Source organism: Syngnathus leptorhynchus, chromosome 17 (genome assembly GCF_054491065.1).
Source record: "Syngnathus leptorhynchus isolate UIUO chromosome 17, UIUO_Slep, whole genome shotgun sequence".
NCBI lineage: Eukaryota > Metazoa > Chordata > Actinopteri > Syngnathiformes > Syngnathidae > Syngnathus > Syngnathus leptorhynchus.
Window position 1 is genome coordinate 1,183,984 of NC_141211.1, and position 12,006 is coordinate 1,195,989.

General features: G+C 40.7%; 2 protein-coding genes across 15 annotated transcripts in view; one reads left to right on the plus strand and one right to left on the minus strand.

Annotated features, from left to right (window-relative positions):
* LOC147042873 (sialate:O-sulfotransferase 1-like) overlaps nt 1-6,538 on the plus strand; it is an 8,993-nt gene extending 2,455 nt beyond the window's left edge. The window contains exons 2-8 of the mRNA XM_085935858.1: nt 1,391-1,505; nt 2,324-2,508; nt 3,082-3,203; nt 3,396-3,585; nt 3,763-3,927; nt 3,994-4,194; nt 6,192-6,538. Of these exons, the coding sequence (XP_085791984.1) occupies nt 1,391-1,505; nt 2,324-2,508; nt 3,082-3,203; nt 3,396-3,585; nt 3,763-3,927; nt 3,994-4,194; nt 6,192-6,538 (1,325 nt within the window). The remainder of the gene's footprint in view (nt 1-1,390; nt 1,506-2,323; nt 2,509-3,081; nt 3,204-3,395; nt 3,586-3,762; nt 3,928-3,993; nt 4,195-6,191) is intronic.
* Nucleotides 1-11,148, minus strand: part of LOC147042871 (uncharacterized) — a 27,694-nt gene extending 16,546 nt beyond the window's left edge. For 4 of the 14 annotated variants that reach the window (XR_015068681.1, XR_015068682.1, XM_085935860.1 and 1 more), the window contains exons 1-2: nt 11,080-11,148; nt 10,556-10,697 (exon numbers count right to left, since the gene is read on the minus strand). Coding sequence is in view for 6 of the 14 variants with exons in the window: in XM_085935860.1 (XP_085791986.1) it covers nt 10,556-10,697; nt 11,080-11,105 (168 nt within the window). In the remaining 8 variants the exon portion in view is untranslated. Of the gene's footprint in view, nt 1-2,330; nt 2,494-5,926; nt 6,526-7,238; nt 8,427-9,155; nt 9,220-10,555; nt 10,717-11,079 lie in introns of those variants that run through there. The other 10 variants (XR_015068684.1, XR_015068683.1, XM_085935866.1 and 7 more) reach the window with 8 other exon arrangements.
* Between the last annotated feature and the right edge of the window lie 858 nt (nt 11,149-12,006).

Consider the following 12,006-nt stretch of genomic DNA (forward strand, 5'->3'; position numbering starts at 1 on the left):
GGTGTTCCCGATTTTTGGTTTAGTTTCCTTGACCTTGCTGCCAAAGCTTAGCATACTATTGGTAGGCAGCTCTGAAGACTTGTCCCAGACGCTGCCACCCTTGCTTCACCATAAAGTCAACTCCAGATATTTGATGCTTTTACTGCACGATAAAATGAAACTGAATTCAAACAGTATCAACTGGATGGTGCCCAAGGTTAGCTCGTTTTGTCATTTCTCTTCCATCAAACTGACTTGGCAGAAAAGAATAGATATGCGGTACAGGTTGGAAGCAAAAAAAGAAATCCTTGACATTGAAGGTATATTGCAATACACTGATGCAATGCCAATAGCAGTCAGTTGAGTTGTTTCATGCACATGTATGAATGGGGATAGTTTGACGAACTCGTAAAAAAAATTATGCCTGGAATTCTCAATGGAGGAAAAACAAATTTGCAGATAAAGTACTGTGTCGAAGGGTGAAGAAAGAGTGGAGGACAAAGAGGAAATTACAAGAGGCCTAACTGGCTGAGAAGTGGCTTGCTTGGCAAGCTCATGGCTCATGTTGGCCGGCAGCACCAAGCAAGCTGCCGCCACCGCCGTCGTTTGCTTCCCACTGGGAAAGCACAAGCAGGAGGACACAGCATTCTCCAAAAATATTTTATTTCTACAACTAAACAAAGTTAAAGGAGTGCAGGACAAAAAGACGAGAATCAATGACATTTGCAATTTTGTGGAGACATTTGACGTGAATGCTGAAATATATGCTACACAACAAATTGAGGAATCATTAATCAGAGAAATTAATTAATGATTAATCAGAAATCAGAGACTAGTAAAAAAAAATGTGGCGGGCCGTATGTGGCCCCCGGGCCTTGGGTTTGACACCTGTGTTGTAGATAAACAACCAAATAAGTGCAGGTTGTTTTGGAATGGATTTGTTATTTCAGTCCAATGTGCCAAACAGTATTTCTTGGTGGAAAGTGGGCTTTTGACTGGCTGCTGATGGGGTCAAGAGCCTTAGGAGGCTACAAAGGATTGAATTCATATAGTGGTGCAAAGATTTCCATCAGTGCTCAGCTTCTTGTCCATACACCTTTCTGCCACCTGCCTACAGCCCACATTTATCTTCGGCAACACCTTTTCCATTCACTCGCGTTTTATGTCGGTAGTAAGGGGAGAAGAAAAAAAATATGGAAGTTCAAACCGTCGTAACCTTGAAATCTTAAAAGCAAAAACATCTTAGAAAACAGTCTCTCGGGAGAAATTCTGAAATCAATTTAAAAGTCAACACGGAATACATTCCAGGCACCCATAGAGCGAAAACAGCAGATACTACCTACTACATAATATATCATGGAAAATGATGATTGAGGGGATATAGAATGAAGAAAATGTCTGATCCATACAGGGACCTACATTGGTTGCTTCTCGCACAACATCAGCGAGCGTGCCCTTGGAGGAATTCTGCTTTATGACCTGCGGAAAATGACCAGCTCTCTGTGTCATGACACCTGCTCAGAAAGGTAATGCATTTTTTTTTTTCTTTCTTTCACCAATGAGTGGACAACAGAAGCCTTGCTGTTTGAGTAAATGCTTTGGCTCTCAGGCTCCTTGGTGAAAGCCTCCTGTGTGTTGAGCTAGCTAGCAGAGAGCCAGCTGGCTACATGACAGGAAAAGATGAGGCTGGCTGAAAGAAGCAAATAGAAGTTGCAAAGGTAAGAACAGGGGAGGTGCCTGTTTTACACCTTCAAGTGATGACATCGGTGAGTCGTGGCAACAGCGGCTCCACTTGATCAAAAAAGAAAACAATCGTGGAGCAAAATCAGAAAAGGAATCATTCTTTTTAAGGCCTGCAGATTTGCTGCTGACAACTCAAACAACCAATAGAAACCTTAGCCCCTCTTTCACCCCTAATCCACACCGACTGAAATCCTTGCTCGTTAACCCAGTCTGCCAATTACCGCGAGTGGCAAAAAATGAAAAAGTCAAGGCAATTTACGAGAAAGCGTCAAAAGCTAGTATGCAAAGGTCACTTTTGATGAGGTCCTCTGTCTTTGCCCAAGAACAGAGGATAAAGATGGAAAGTGGGGAGAAGAAGTCACAGCGGCCCACACATCACGGGTGACTGACTGACTGCAGCTCAATAAAAAAAAAAAAGAAAAAGAAAAATTGCTACATGTGGTAGAACCTTGACATTGTGTACTATAGATTAGATGTGAAGAGTTTTGACAAAGGATGCATTGAAATGATCACAAAAGTGAGCCTGAGTGTGTGTGTGTGTGTGTGTGTGTGTGTGTGTGTGTGTGTGTGTGTGTGTGTGTGTGTGTGTGTGCGCCGTTAGTGGGTACCAGTTTGCAGGATTGGAGTACGGCGCCGAATGTCATTGTGGCAACAAAATCAATAGCCCGCAGGTTGCCGAGGAGGATTGTAATCTGGCGTGTCGGGGTGAAAGGAGCTCTCCTTGTGGCGGAGTGGGGCGTCTCTCAATTTACAAAGTGCAGGAGCAGATGCCTGGTCACAGAAAATGTGAGTCAAGTCAACATACCAGATGAAGTGGGGGAAGAAAAAAAGATTTACATTTGCCCAAATTTGCCTGTCATGGATGTCCATTTGATATGCATTGATTGGTCAAGATGCATTCTCTGAGGGCCTGCTCAAAGTACGTCAGTGTCAAATTGCTGACAAAGCAGCTCAGCCTCAGCCTCTCAATCCATCTATTTCCTCAGGCCATCTTTAAATGGTTGAAAAATATGTTCTATCCCTTTTTATCCAACCACCGTGCCCGGATTTATACAAACATGCCTTGGGTGTTTTGGTGAGCTTTGGAAATAATTCACATTGATTCCCACCTGGCTGTATTCAGCACTCCGCCATAATGCTCTTAAATACAGTGATTAACACAGTTTTATTTTCAAAAGCAAATGGATTTCTGATAGAAGATTGAAACTTTTTTCTTGTTGCAAAAAGTGCTTGGTTATAATTTGGTCTTTTCATTTACTGAGTCAAGTGGAAGGACTTTGCACTCTATAATGAGCTAAAATTGGAAATCTCAGTCATAAATAATACTTTTTTTTTTTTGCTTGCTTGATTTTGCTCCAGTCAAGAACGCTCACCACCGAGGCTGCTTCAAATTGGTGAACGCCACTATCAACAACTTCCCTATCCACTCATTTCAAACCAATCTAACCACTCAGTCCTGCATCGAGACTTGCACCGACAAGGTTTGAATCCATTTTTTTCCACATTTCAAACATAACGATTGTAGAAAGCCTGGTATTGCCTATGGCGGACTTCCATCCTCGCAATTGAGTTGAAATGAAAATCTAATGTCCAATATTTGCCCCCCAAAGCTGCCTACATGATTAAAATAAACAAGTGGCACTCAGATGAAGATTTGTGCATCCGCTTTGTAGGAGCTCCCGCTTGCCGTGTTCAAGCATCCCCATTGTTTCTGTACTTGGACGTCGTCTCTCTTCAACTTGGAGCAGCAATTTGCTCAAAATCGATGCATGGAGAACTCTAGCCTGAGCGGCATTAGTAACTCCTCGGCAACAACGCTCACGATGCAGGACTACTATCAGGTCTATCATACACCTGTCCTTGGTGAGATATTTCGTAGGATTTAATTCTTGTCGTAAATGCACCTATCACTATTTATTTATTTAAAAAAAAAACGATTTGATTCATTAGTATTTAATTCTTGCACTTATCAGTTTCTGCTTGCTTATTATTTTGGGGCTACCTCAAATTAATTGGCCCTGCACTCTTTCCAAAATGCAGACTCCAGGTGCAAGGAAAGGATGTTTCTACCAAAGAAATCCAGCTCACTTGTGGCTCTCTCCAGTTTCCCTGGTGCCGGCAACACTTGGGTCCGACATCTGATTGAGCTGATGACGGGCTACTACACGGGCAGCTTCTATTTTGATGGCACCTTGTATAGCAGAGGTGGGAATGGCATCATTTCCAATGTCTAAACAGATGATCATTTGGGTTTGCTTCTGCTTCTGCCAGGTTTCAAAGGAGAGAAAGACTTCTGGCGGAGCGGTCGCAGCATTTGCGTAAAGACTCACGAGAGTGGAAAGAAAGAGATTGAAATGTTCGACTTGGCCATCCTGCTGATTCGAAATCCTTATCGGTCCCTGATGGCTGAATTCAACCGCAAATGTGCTGGACATTTAGGACATGCGTCAGATGAGCAATGGAAAAGCAAAGGTAACCGACGCTTCATATTGTGATTTCATTTTTTTTTTTTTTTTTTTTTTTTTTTTTTTTTTTAAATCGCAAAAAAATCATTTTGAAATAATAGTCCGGGAGTTGTATGAATCAGGTTCAATTTGTAATGATTCTAATCACGGACAATGCGAGTTAAACACAGACAGAGGGTGATCAAAAACAGCTGGACAAGTTGGCAAGTCAGCAAATTATAGCAGTTGTCTGCTCTAAGGGACAATGTGAAAATCCGTTTTAGTTTGACAGAGCCAACGTTGCACAGTTGCGATCCTGAATGAGTGTCCGGCCGTTCTCCTGAATTTTCCCAGCTTCGGTTGCTAGGCACCAGCTGAGAGCATCTGAGTTCCACACTATTTGTCCTGGTGGGACAGTCAATGAGCTACTCTGTTTAGGAAATGAGGAGCCGAGTTTCGTTCTGTTGAAGTTCCCAACACTAAAATGGTGGAAAAGTCCCTTTCCAAAGCAATGAACTGTATTTTCCTGGTTCCGACTATTTCGCAACACGTCTGGTCTAAAGTGTGCAGATAAAGAAAATGGTGGCAAGGTAAAAGCAATAACTAGCTCAAAGTGACTTATCTAGTTACGAGGCCTACCTCGGCCATATTTACAATTTGAGTCGCACGGCAGCTACGGCTGGCTGCTTGTTTTCCATCTCGGATACTACACAGGAAGTAGGCAAATTCCCAGGACGACTAAAATACCCCCCCACCCACCCCCTATCGATCGCTCTCACACAGTACTGTGAGCTTTGAAAATAAGCTCCTATTTTATCCTCTACGTGCCGAGACAAGGACACAAAAAAAAAAGGAATCATTGTCACTGAAAGAGATATTCATTTGAGCTGCCAGACACTGCAATATCACACACAAAGATGTTAGCGTCTCCAACCACATGTCAGTACGGAAATGATTATGGCGTCGAGCCCTCCAAGTGCAATTAAGCGCATCCATGAATTCATGAAATTGGTGTCCTGCATTCACAACATAAACAGTTTTGTTCTTTAAAAAAAAAAAAAAAAAAGTAATTAGCACTCGTGGGAAATTTATATTAACTGAAAGATTCATTTATAGTGAACAGATAAATATTATAAAGGGCAGTGTGCTGATCAAGAGTTTAAATCTTAATTTTGCTTCTAAAAGAAACGCATGAATTCATCATTTCTAAAACATATAGTATTTTGTCTTCATAAAGAATAAAGTCCCATGGGATTTATGCTTGCAGTTTAGCTCTTTAGGCAATGTAGAACTTTTCAGGACAAAACTTTGCTTGCCTTAGATGTGGAGCCTGTGGAAAATCAAATAAATAAAAGGAATTTGCATCAGAATGATGGGAAATATTATTACATCTACCAAACTCAACTGAACAGAGAGAATCTGCGTCTCAATCAAGTTCACCCAAATCACATAACACTAACTACACCACAATTTAGTCTAGTCTACTTTCGTTCAGCATTGGAACGGACATCATGTAAATCGGACTCGTGAAATCTGCTCAGATTAATCATAATTCTGACTCATGCAGGCAGCACATTCGGTGTACAAATAGACCAGTCTGCTATTTGTCTTTCATTCATTTAGTTTAGCCATTTCGAACACGTTTCCTTGCTCATTATGCAAATGTTCCCAAATAATCCTAAACAATTTTGAAAACATACATTTATGTATTACCATAACAAAGACAAATCACTTCACTTTCATTTGAAATCATTCCACTGTGTTTAATAGAAATGAAGCCATTTTACAAAGCAGCACAAGCTAATCAAGAAAAGAAAGAATAAAGAAATGCATTCTGTGCTAATCCTCCAATAAAAGCGCCCTGGTTCAACATTCCAACATACTGTCGGTGCTTCCAAATGACAAGAGCACAAAAGCTTTCGTAGCACACATGCATATGAAAAGCTTCCCACAATAAAATAACATCAAAGCGGCTATGAAAATCAAGCATCTGTCCAAGCGATCCCGTTCCGCTCTTTCTTGCAGAATGGCCAGAATTCGTCTCCAGTTACGCCCCCTGGTGGGCATCGCACGCATTGAGTTGGCTGAAGTTTGGTCGTCACCTCCACGTGGTCCATTACGAGGAGTTACAGAGGGATCTTCTCCCGCAGCTCCGGCTCATCATGACTTTCCTGAACGTCACCGCGACCGACGAGCGGCTTATCTGTGCTCAGAGTAACCAAGATGGCTACTTTAAGCGGGCCCGGCAGTTAACCTTTGACCCGTTTACACCTGACATGAGGCAAATGATCGACACCTTCATCCGTACTGTCGACGAGGTGCTACAGAGCAGGAACTTCAGCGGACTTCCCAGAGAATACTTACCCAGATGATGGCATGGAAAATAGAGAGCAAAACACACACACACACACACACACACACACACACACACACACACACACACACACACACACACACACACACACACACACACACACACACACACACACACACACACACACACACACACACACACACACACACACACACACACACACACACACACACACACACACACACACAATGGCCAATGTAAGTGGACCAAGTGGTTCTTTATCAGGCCAGATGTCCTTTGAGTGGAACCAAACGAGAGATTAGAGGAGAAAACAAATCATTGCGGCATCCTACGGTGAACGGCCAAGCCTCTAAGCTGGAACAGCAAATATGAGAAATGCTGAGAGGATTTCACAAGATGTGTGTGGCACCAGAAGCAAAGCGTCAAAAGAACGAGTGTGCAAATTGAAGATGGAAAGAGTTCCCTCATCTTCTCTGTCATATTTTCTTTCGACAGATCTACATATCTATATCCCTCTCAAATGTGTTACCTGCTGCTGTCAAATGCAGGTTTTAATTCAAAACATTTTCATTGCATTGTAAAAGTCCAGTTGGTGAAATTGAATGACTGAAGGTATTGATTATCTTCATTTCAGAAGCCCACATCAAAACAGACTGCGACTGATAAAAATAGCAAAAATATGTGAATATATTTTCTGTTTTTTTTTTTTAAAGAAAAAGCTCCAAGAGTGGCTTAGAACGATTACAGTCTGTATTTTTCTTTAATCCAAGCAAAAACATTGACAAGCTAATACACAAATCCTTTGGAGTGTGAGGAATACACACTCCATAAGCTCTTCAGCACCATGCCCACCTTTTGTCAAAAAAAATAAATAAAAATCAAATAAACAAGTGTCTTTAGAAATGGAGCGGTTATCTCTATGGATAGTGGCAGACAGAACCAAGTTGCATCTTTAAGCTTGGAGGCTTATTTGAATTCTGTTTTCTTCACAATAAGCTTTGTTGGCAAAGCCCGACCTAAAGCCTCCAAATCATCTGTCACCAAAACGTCAATGGATTGATATCTTCTGACATTTTTGTGCCGCCGCTTTGCTCTCCTCAAGTTAAGAATGCAAAGCATGTGCCATTTTCGTCAAGGTGAAAGCCACACCGGTGAAAGACAAGAGAAGAAGGAAGATAAGAGTGCTGCGTGATCATCAACTTAAGTGATCTTCCCCGAGCGAGCGAGCAGCAGATGTACGTATGTTGCCATCGCTTCACTGTCACCGGTGTAGGACAAAGACATTGGAACATTCATGATAAATCACTTCGACTTCAATCAGTATTGGTGAAAGAATTACAACTTTGCTTGTCCAGTTGACTACATTAAATCATGCAGAATGATTTAACACCGGGGGAATCGATGGGACTTTAATCATTTGTGTAATTTGGTTGCTTTCCTTCAGCACAAATAGGTAAACAAGGACCAAAAGTCAACACCGTCACATTGTGGTTCACTTTGATTGGCCGCAATAAACACAATTGAGCAAAGTCAGGGCATAGTCAGAATTTTTTCAATGGTGAAGATCATACACAGAAAGACAAAAAAAAAAAAAAAAAGATATCTTTCAAATCATCAAATGGAGTGGAATCAAATAATGCGCAAATGGAGCCATGCAGGCAGTCACATCTCAGGGGGAAAAGAAGTTAACTGAAAGAAGAGCCACAACATTCCTTCCAATCTCGGAAAAACGACACATCGTTGACGCCTGCGATGTGTGTCCAATTTTAGCCGAGAAAACTCCACTTCTACTTGAGGATGCTTGTTGCAGGATCTCTCTCTCTCTCTCTCTCACTCTCTTTCTCTCGTGCGCGCGCACTGTTCCCTTTTTTATAAACTCTGCCTGGTGAGCCTATTTATTTATTTAGAATTGCCTTGACCATGCTCTGTTGAAAAAAATAAATCACAAGTGGTTCACTAGTTATTCAGCACTTCAGGGTATACTTTTTTCTGACTGAAGTACGTCATTAAAGGACACCTTTTTACATTTACTTAAAGGCATATTATTCTGAAGTTAGTCCAATGTGTTTTTAATGAAGAATGACAGATTTATGTATTCAGCATACATAAGACTGGATGCATCCAAAACTCCATTTATTTGTGTTTATATCTAATTACAAATTCTTGTCAATTATTCTGTTGACAAACCACTTACAGGAAATGACACTGAAATATTTATGGAACGTGATTTCATCCTTTTTATGTAAATAACTCGAAGTAATTATCCAGCCTGCAATCATGATAATTACTTCATTATAATTATTTTCAAGTTTTGAGTGATTCACTGTCATTGACAGATTTATGTTGATTTTACAAAATCAAAACAAAGAAATATGTGGCCCATCATTAAAAAGATTATATTGATGAAAATAATTCAAAATGAACTACGCTGATTCATTTTTTTGAGTGACAGCGCCACTTTGTGGTGATTCCAGGTATATTTCTACATTCTATTACAATAAAACAGAATTTATATCAACCTATTCAACAGATGAGACCTTTTATTGTCATGCTCATGAATACGTTTTTTTTCTTTTTTGCTTTTATTGGAGTGTGCCGAAAACAAAACACAACATTACTGACATCATTGATATAAGAGTTGGCGGGGTACTCACCGAAACAGAGAGCATCCTTTTTTATTGACATTTGCAAAAACATTGCCGAGGTTACGTTGTATTTCTGGAAAGAAAAAGAATTTTTTTTTTCCAAATGTCAAATGCCTCTCTACAGACTGGTAAAAAATAATCATGGCCTTTGCACTTGGGTTAAAACTACACAAAAAGTTGAGTGGTAAAACCTCTGCTTGAGTAAATGAAATGAATTTGCCCTTTCCAGTTGAATTTCATTCCCCAAACAAATTGTACCAGACGAGCTAAAAGGTGACACGACAATGGAAAATGTCACATGTAAACAAGCGTCTCATTTCCCTCCTCCAGACAGGTGTCATCACAATGGACCAAATTCACATGAATCATTTCAAACAAACACATCAGGAACGCTGGAGCGTAGGTGCACTTCTGTCACCTGCTGCTAAATCTCCCTGGGTAACGGTCATGTCAGTCTAATGCCTACTGACAGACAGCATGGCGGCCAGTCAAGTTGGCAAATCCTGTTTTCTTAAGACATAAGAATTTCTCAAAGTGGGAGTCAGAAATTGTATTTTATTGTTGTTACTTTTGGTTAAAGCCCTAAAGGTTGCTGCAGTTACTTTTTTTTTTTCAAATTGTACTGCTGTCAAGGATGATGTATTATTATTACTATTATTTTTTGGCAAAGCCAACTTTTCCAATGTACCACTAGATGACACCAGAGCTCCTTTTGGTGAAGAAACAGGCCGCAGATGTCCCAATCCGATCACGAGCAGTTTTGGGAACGACCATACACTGCACCTGCCCTCTTGGTTTCATAACACTATGCTGAGATGATTAGACATGAACATTATTTTGAATGAAACACTGTCATAACCTGCAGGTCTCAAATCAGTCTTGGGGAAGTCAAGTCATGGAAAAGTCAAGTCCAATGTCTCAAGTGAAATCCCCTTTTTTCATGCAGTATCTGGTCTTGTATGCATATACGTATAACACCTCTCAAAAATAATGTAGGCTACTCTAATTAGACACCACTTCAATAATGAAAGTTTGCATCAATTTATTTATTTAAAAAAATCGATTTTAAATTGTCTGCTGCCAGTTTCTTTTTTTTACTGACATTCATACATTTTCAAAACTTTGAGCAAAATTTAAAGCATGTGAATTTTGAAGAATATATGGCTTTGCAATATTGATGAACACATCTTGTAAACAAGCCCTACAGTCAGCTTGAGCAGTAAGCTACTTCTAGCAATGTATTTAACACATTTTTGAGAATAAAATCGCACCTTCAATGCAATGCATCCACAAGAAGTGAAAACATACAGCGCACAGCTGGAAAATCGCCAGAAAGCGAGGGCATCATAGACACACAATAATATCAAAGTCAAAGACGGTTTATAATTTGGATGTCATCTCAAGCTTACCGCTTTCCTGTGTCCGACGTTTCCATAGATTGAAGGAAGTAAACCCTCCATGAAACCAAGTCTCTCGGCAAATCCTTCGCTCCGGGTAATAAAGATGGCGGATTGGAGAAACCGTTTGGCTGCACCCATTTTACCTTGATTGCTAGTGCCGCCCCAAAGACAAAAATGCAAAACGGATAAAACTGAATGGAGTCAAAATATACCCCAAACAGATGATAAAAGTATCTAGCAAACACCTGGAGGGATAGATTAAAATTTTCTACAATCCTAGAGACTCCATGTGCACAATAAAATGTATTTAAAAGCTAAAACAAAAATCGTTTTCATATGTCTAAGGTATAAATAACCTGTGTGGAGTGAAATAAATATCTTTCAGACAGTGTGAGCAATTAGTATTAGGTTTAAAATATAATGTATTAATACTACTAAAATAGTACTAAAATATTGAGTCAAATATATATGATGAATTAGAGGAATTATGGTAGTGTACTAAACAGTGTCCAGTCTATACTAAACAAACATACCAGCGTGGACATTTTACACAATTCATTTTCTGAACATGAAATGGATGTCTTCATTTACACAGCCCAAACCGATTCACACAACTAAATTAATTGTGTCATACAAAATTCACATCATTTCTCAATTTAGCATGGATAAGCAAAACATTCCTTTGACATGTGTGTGTGTGTGTGTGTGTGTGTGTGTGTGTGTGTGTGTGTGTGTGTGTGTGTGTGTGTGTGTGTGTGTGTGTGTGTGTGTGTGTGTGTGTGTGTGTGTGTGTGTGTGGTAGTGATGATTTGATGCACGATGCGAGTTATCTGAAGCTTAACGCTCGGCCACAAAAAGTACACTTGGAATGTTCTCACAAAAGCCATACAATGTTGAACAATAGCTTTAACAACAATTAGTCACAGCTAGGCAGAAAGTATGTAATCCAATTATAGTGGCTGTCACAACCTCCCAAACTCCCCCCCCCCCCTCCCCCATGTAGATATTTAATCTGATTTAAGGAATGATTTTGGTGATGTCACCACATTTGTGTAATTTGTTGTGCTTAAGGTGTAACTATTGCAATTGGATGCTTGCTCTATGCAGCATTGGTGGCCAGACTGGCTGTGATCCCGCATCATGGGGTTAATGGCTCTGCGTACTGGTTGAGGCGAGGGAGGGAGCGAGCGAGCGAGGGAGGAAGGGAGGAGCGCCGCAGGTTTTTCCAAAGCTTTTTCTGCGCTGGAACATTTGAATGCAGTGCAGTGTCTGTTGTTGGAAATGGGGAGGTGCCTGCCACTTTTCCCAGCAGCCCTTGGGCCGCTGACAGGGAGATGGATGATATCTGCAGCCTGGCCGCATTCCCTCCCTCCCTCCCTCATTGCACACACACACACACACACACACACACACACACACACACACACACACACACACACGCACACACACACACACACACA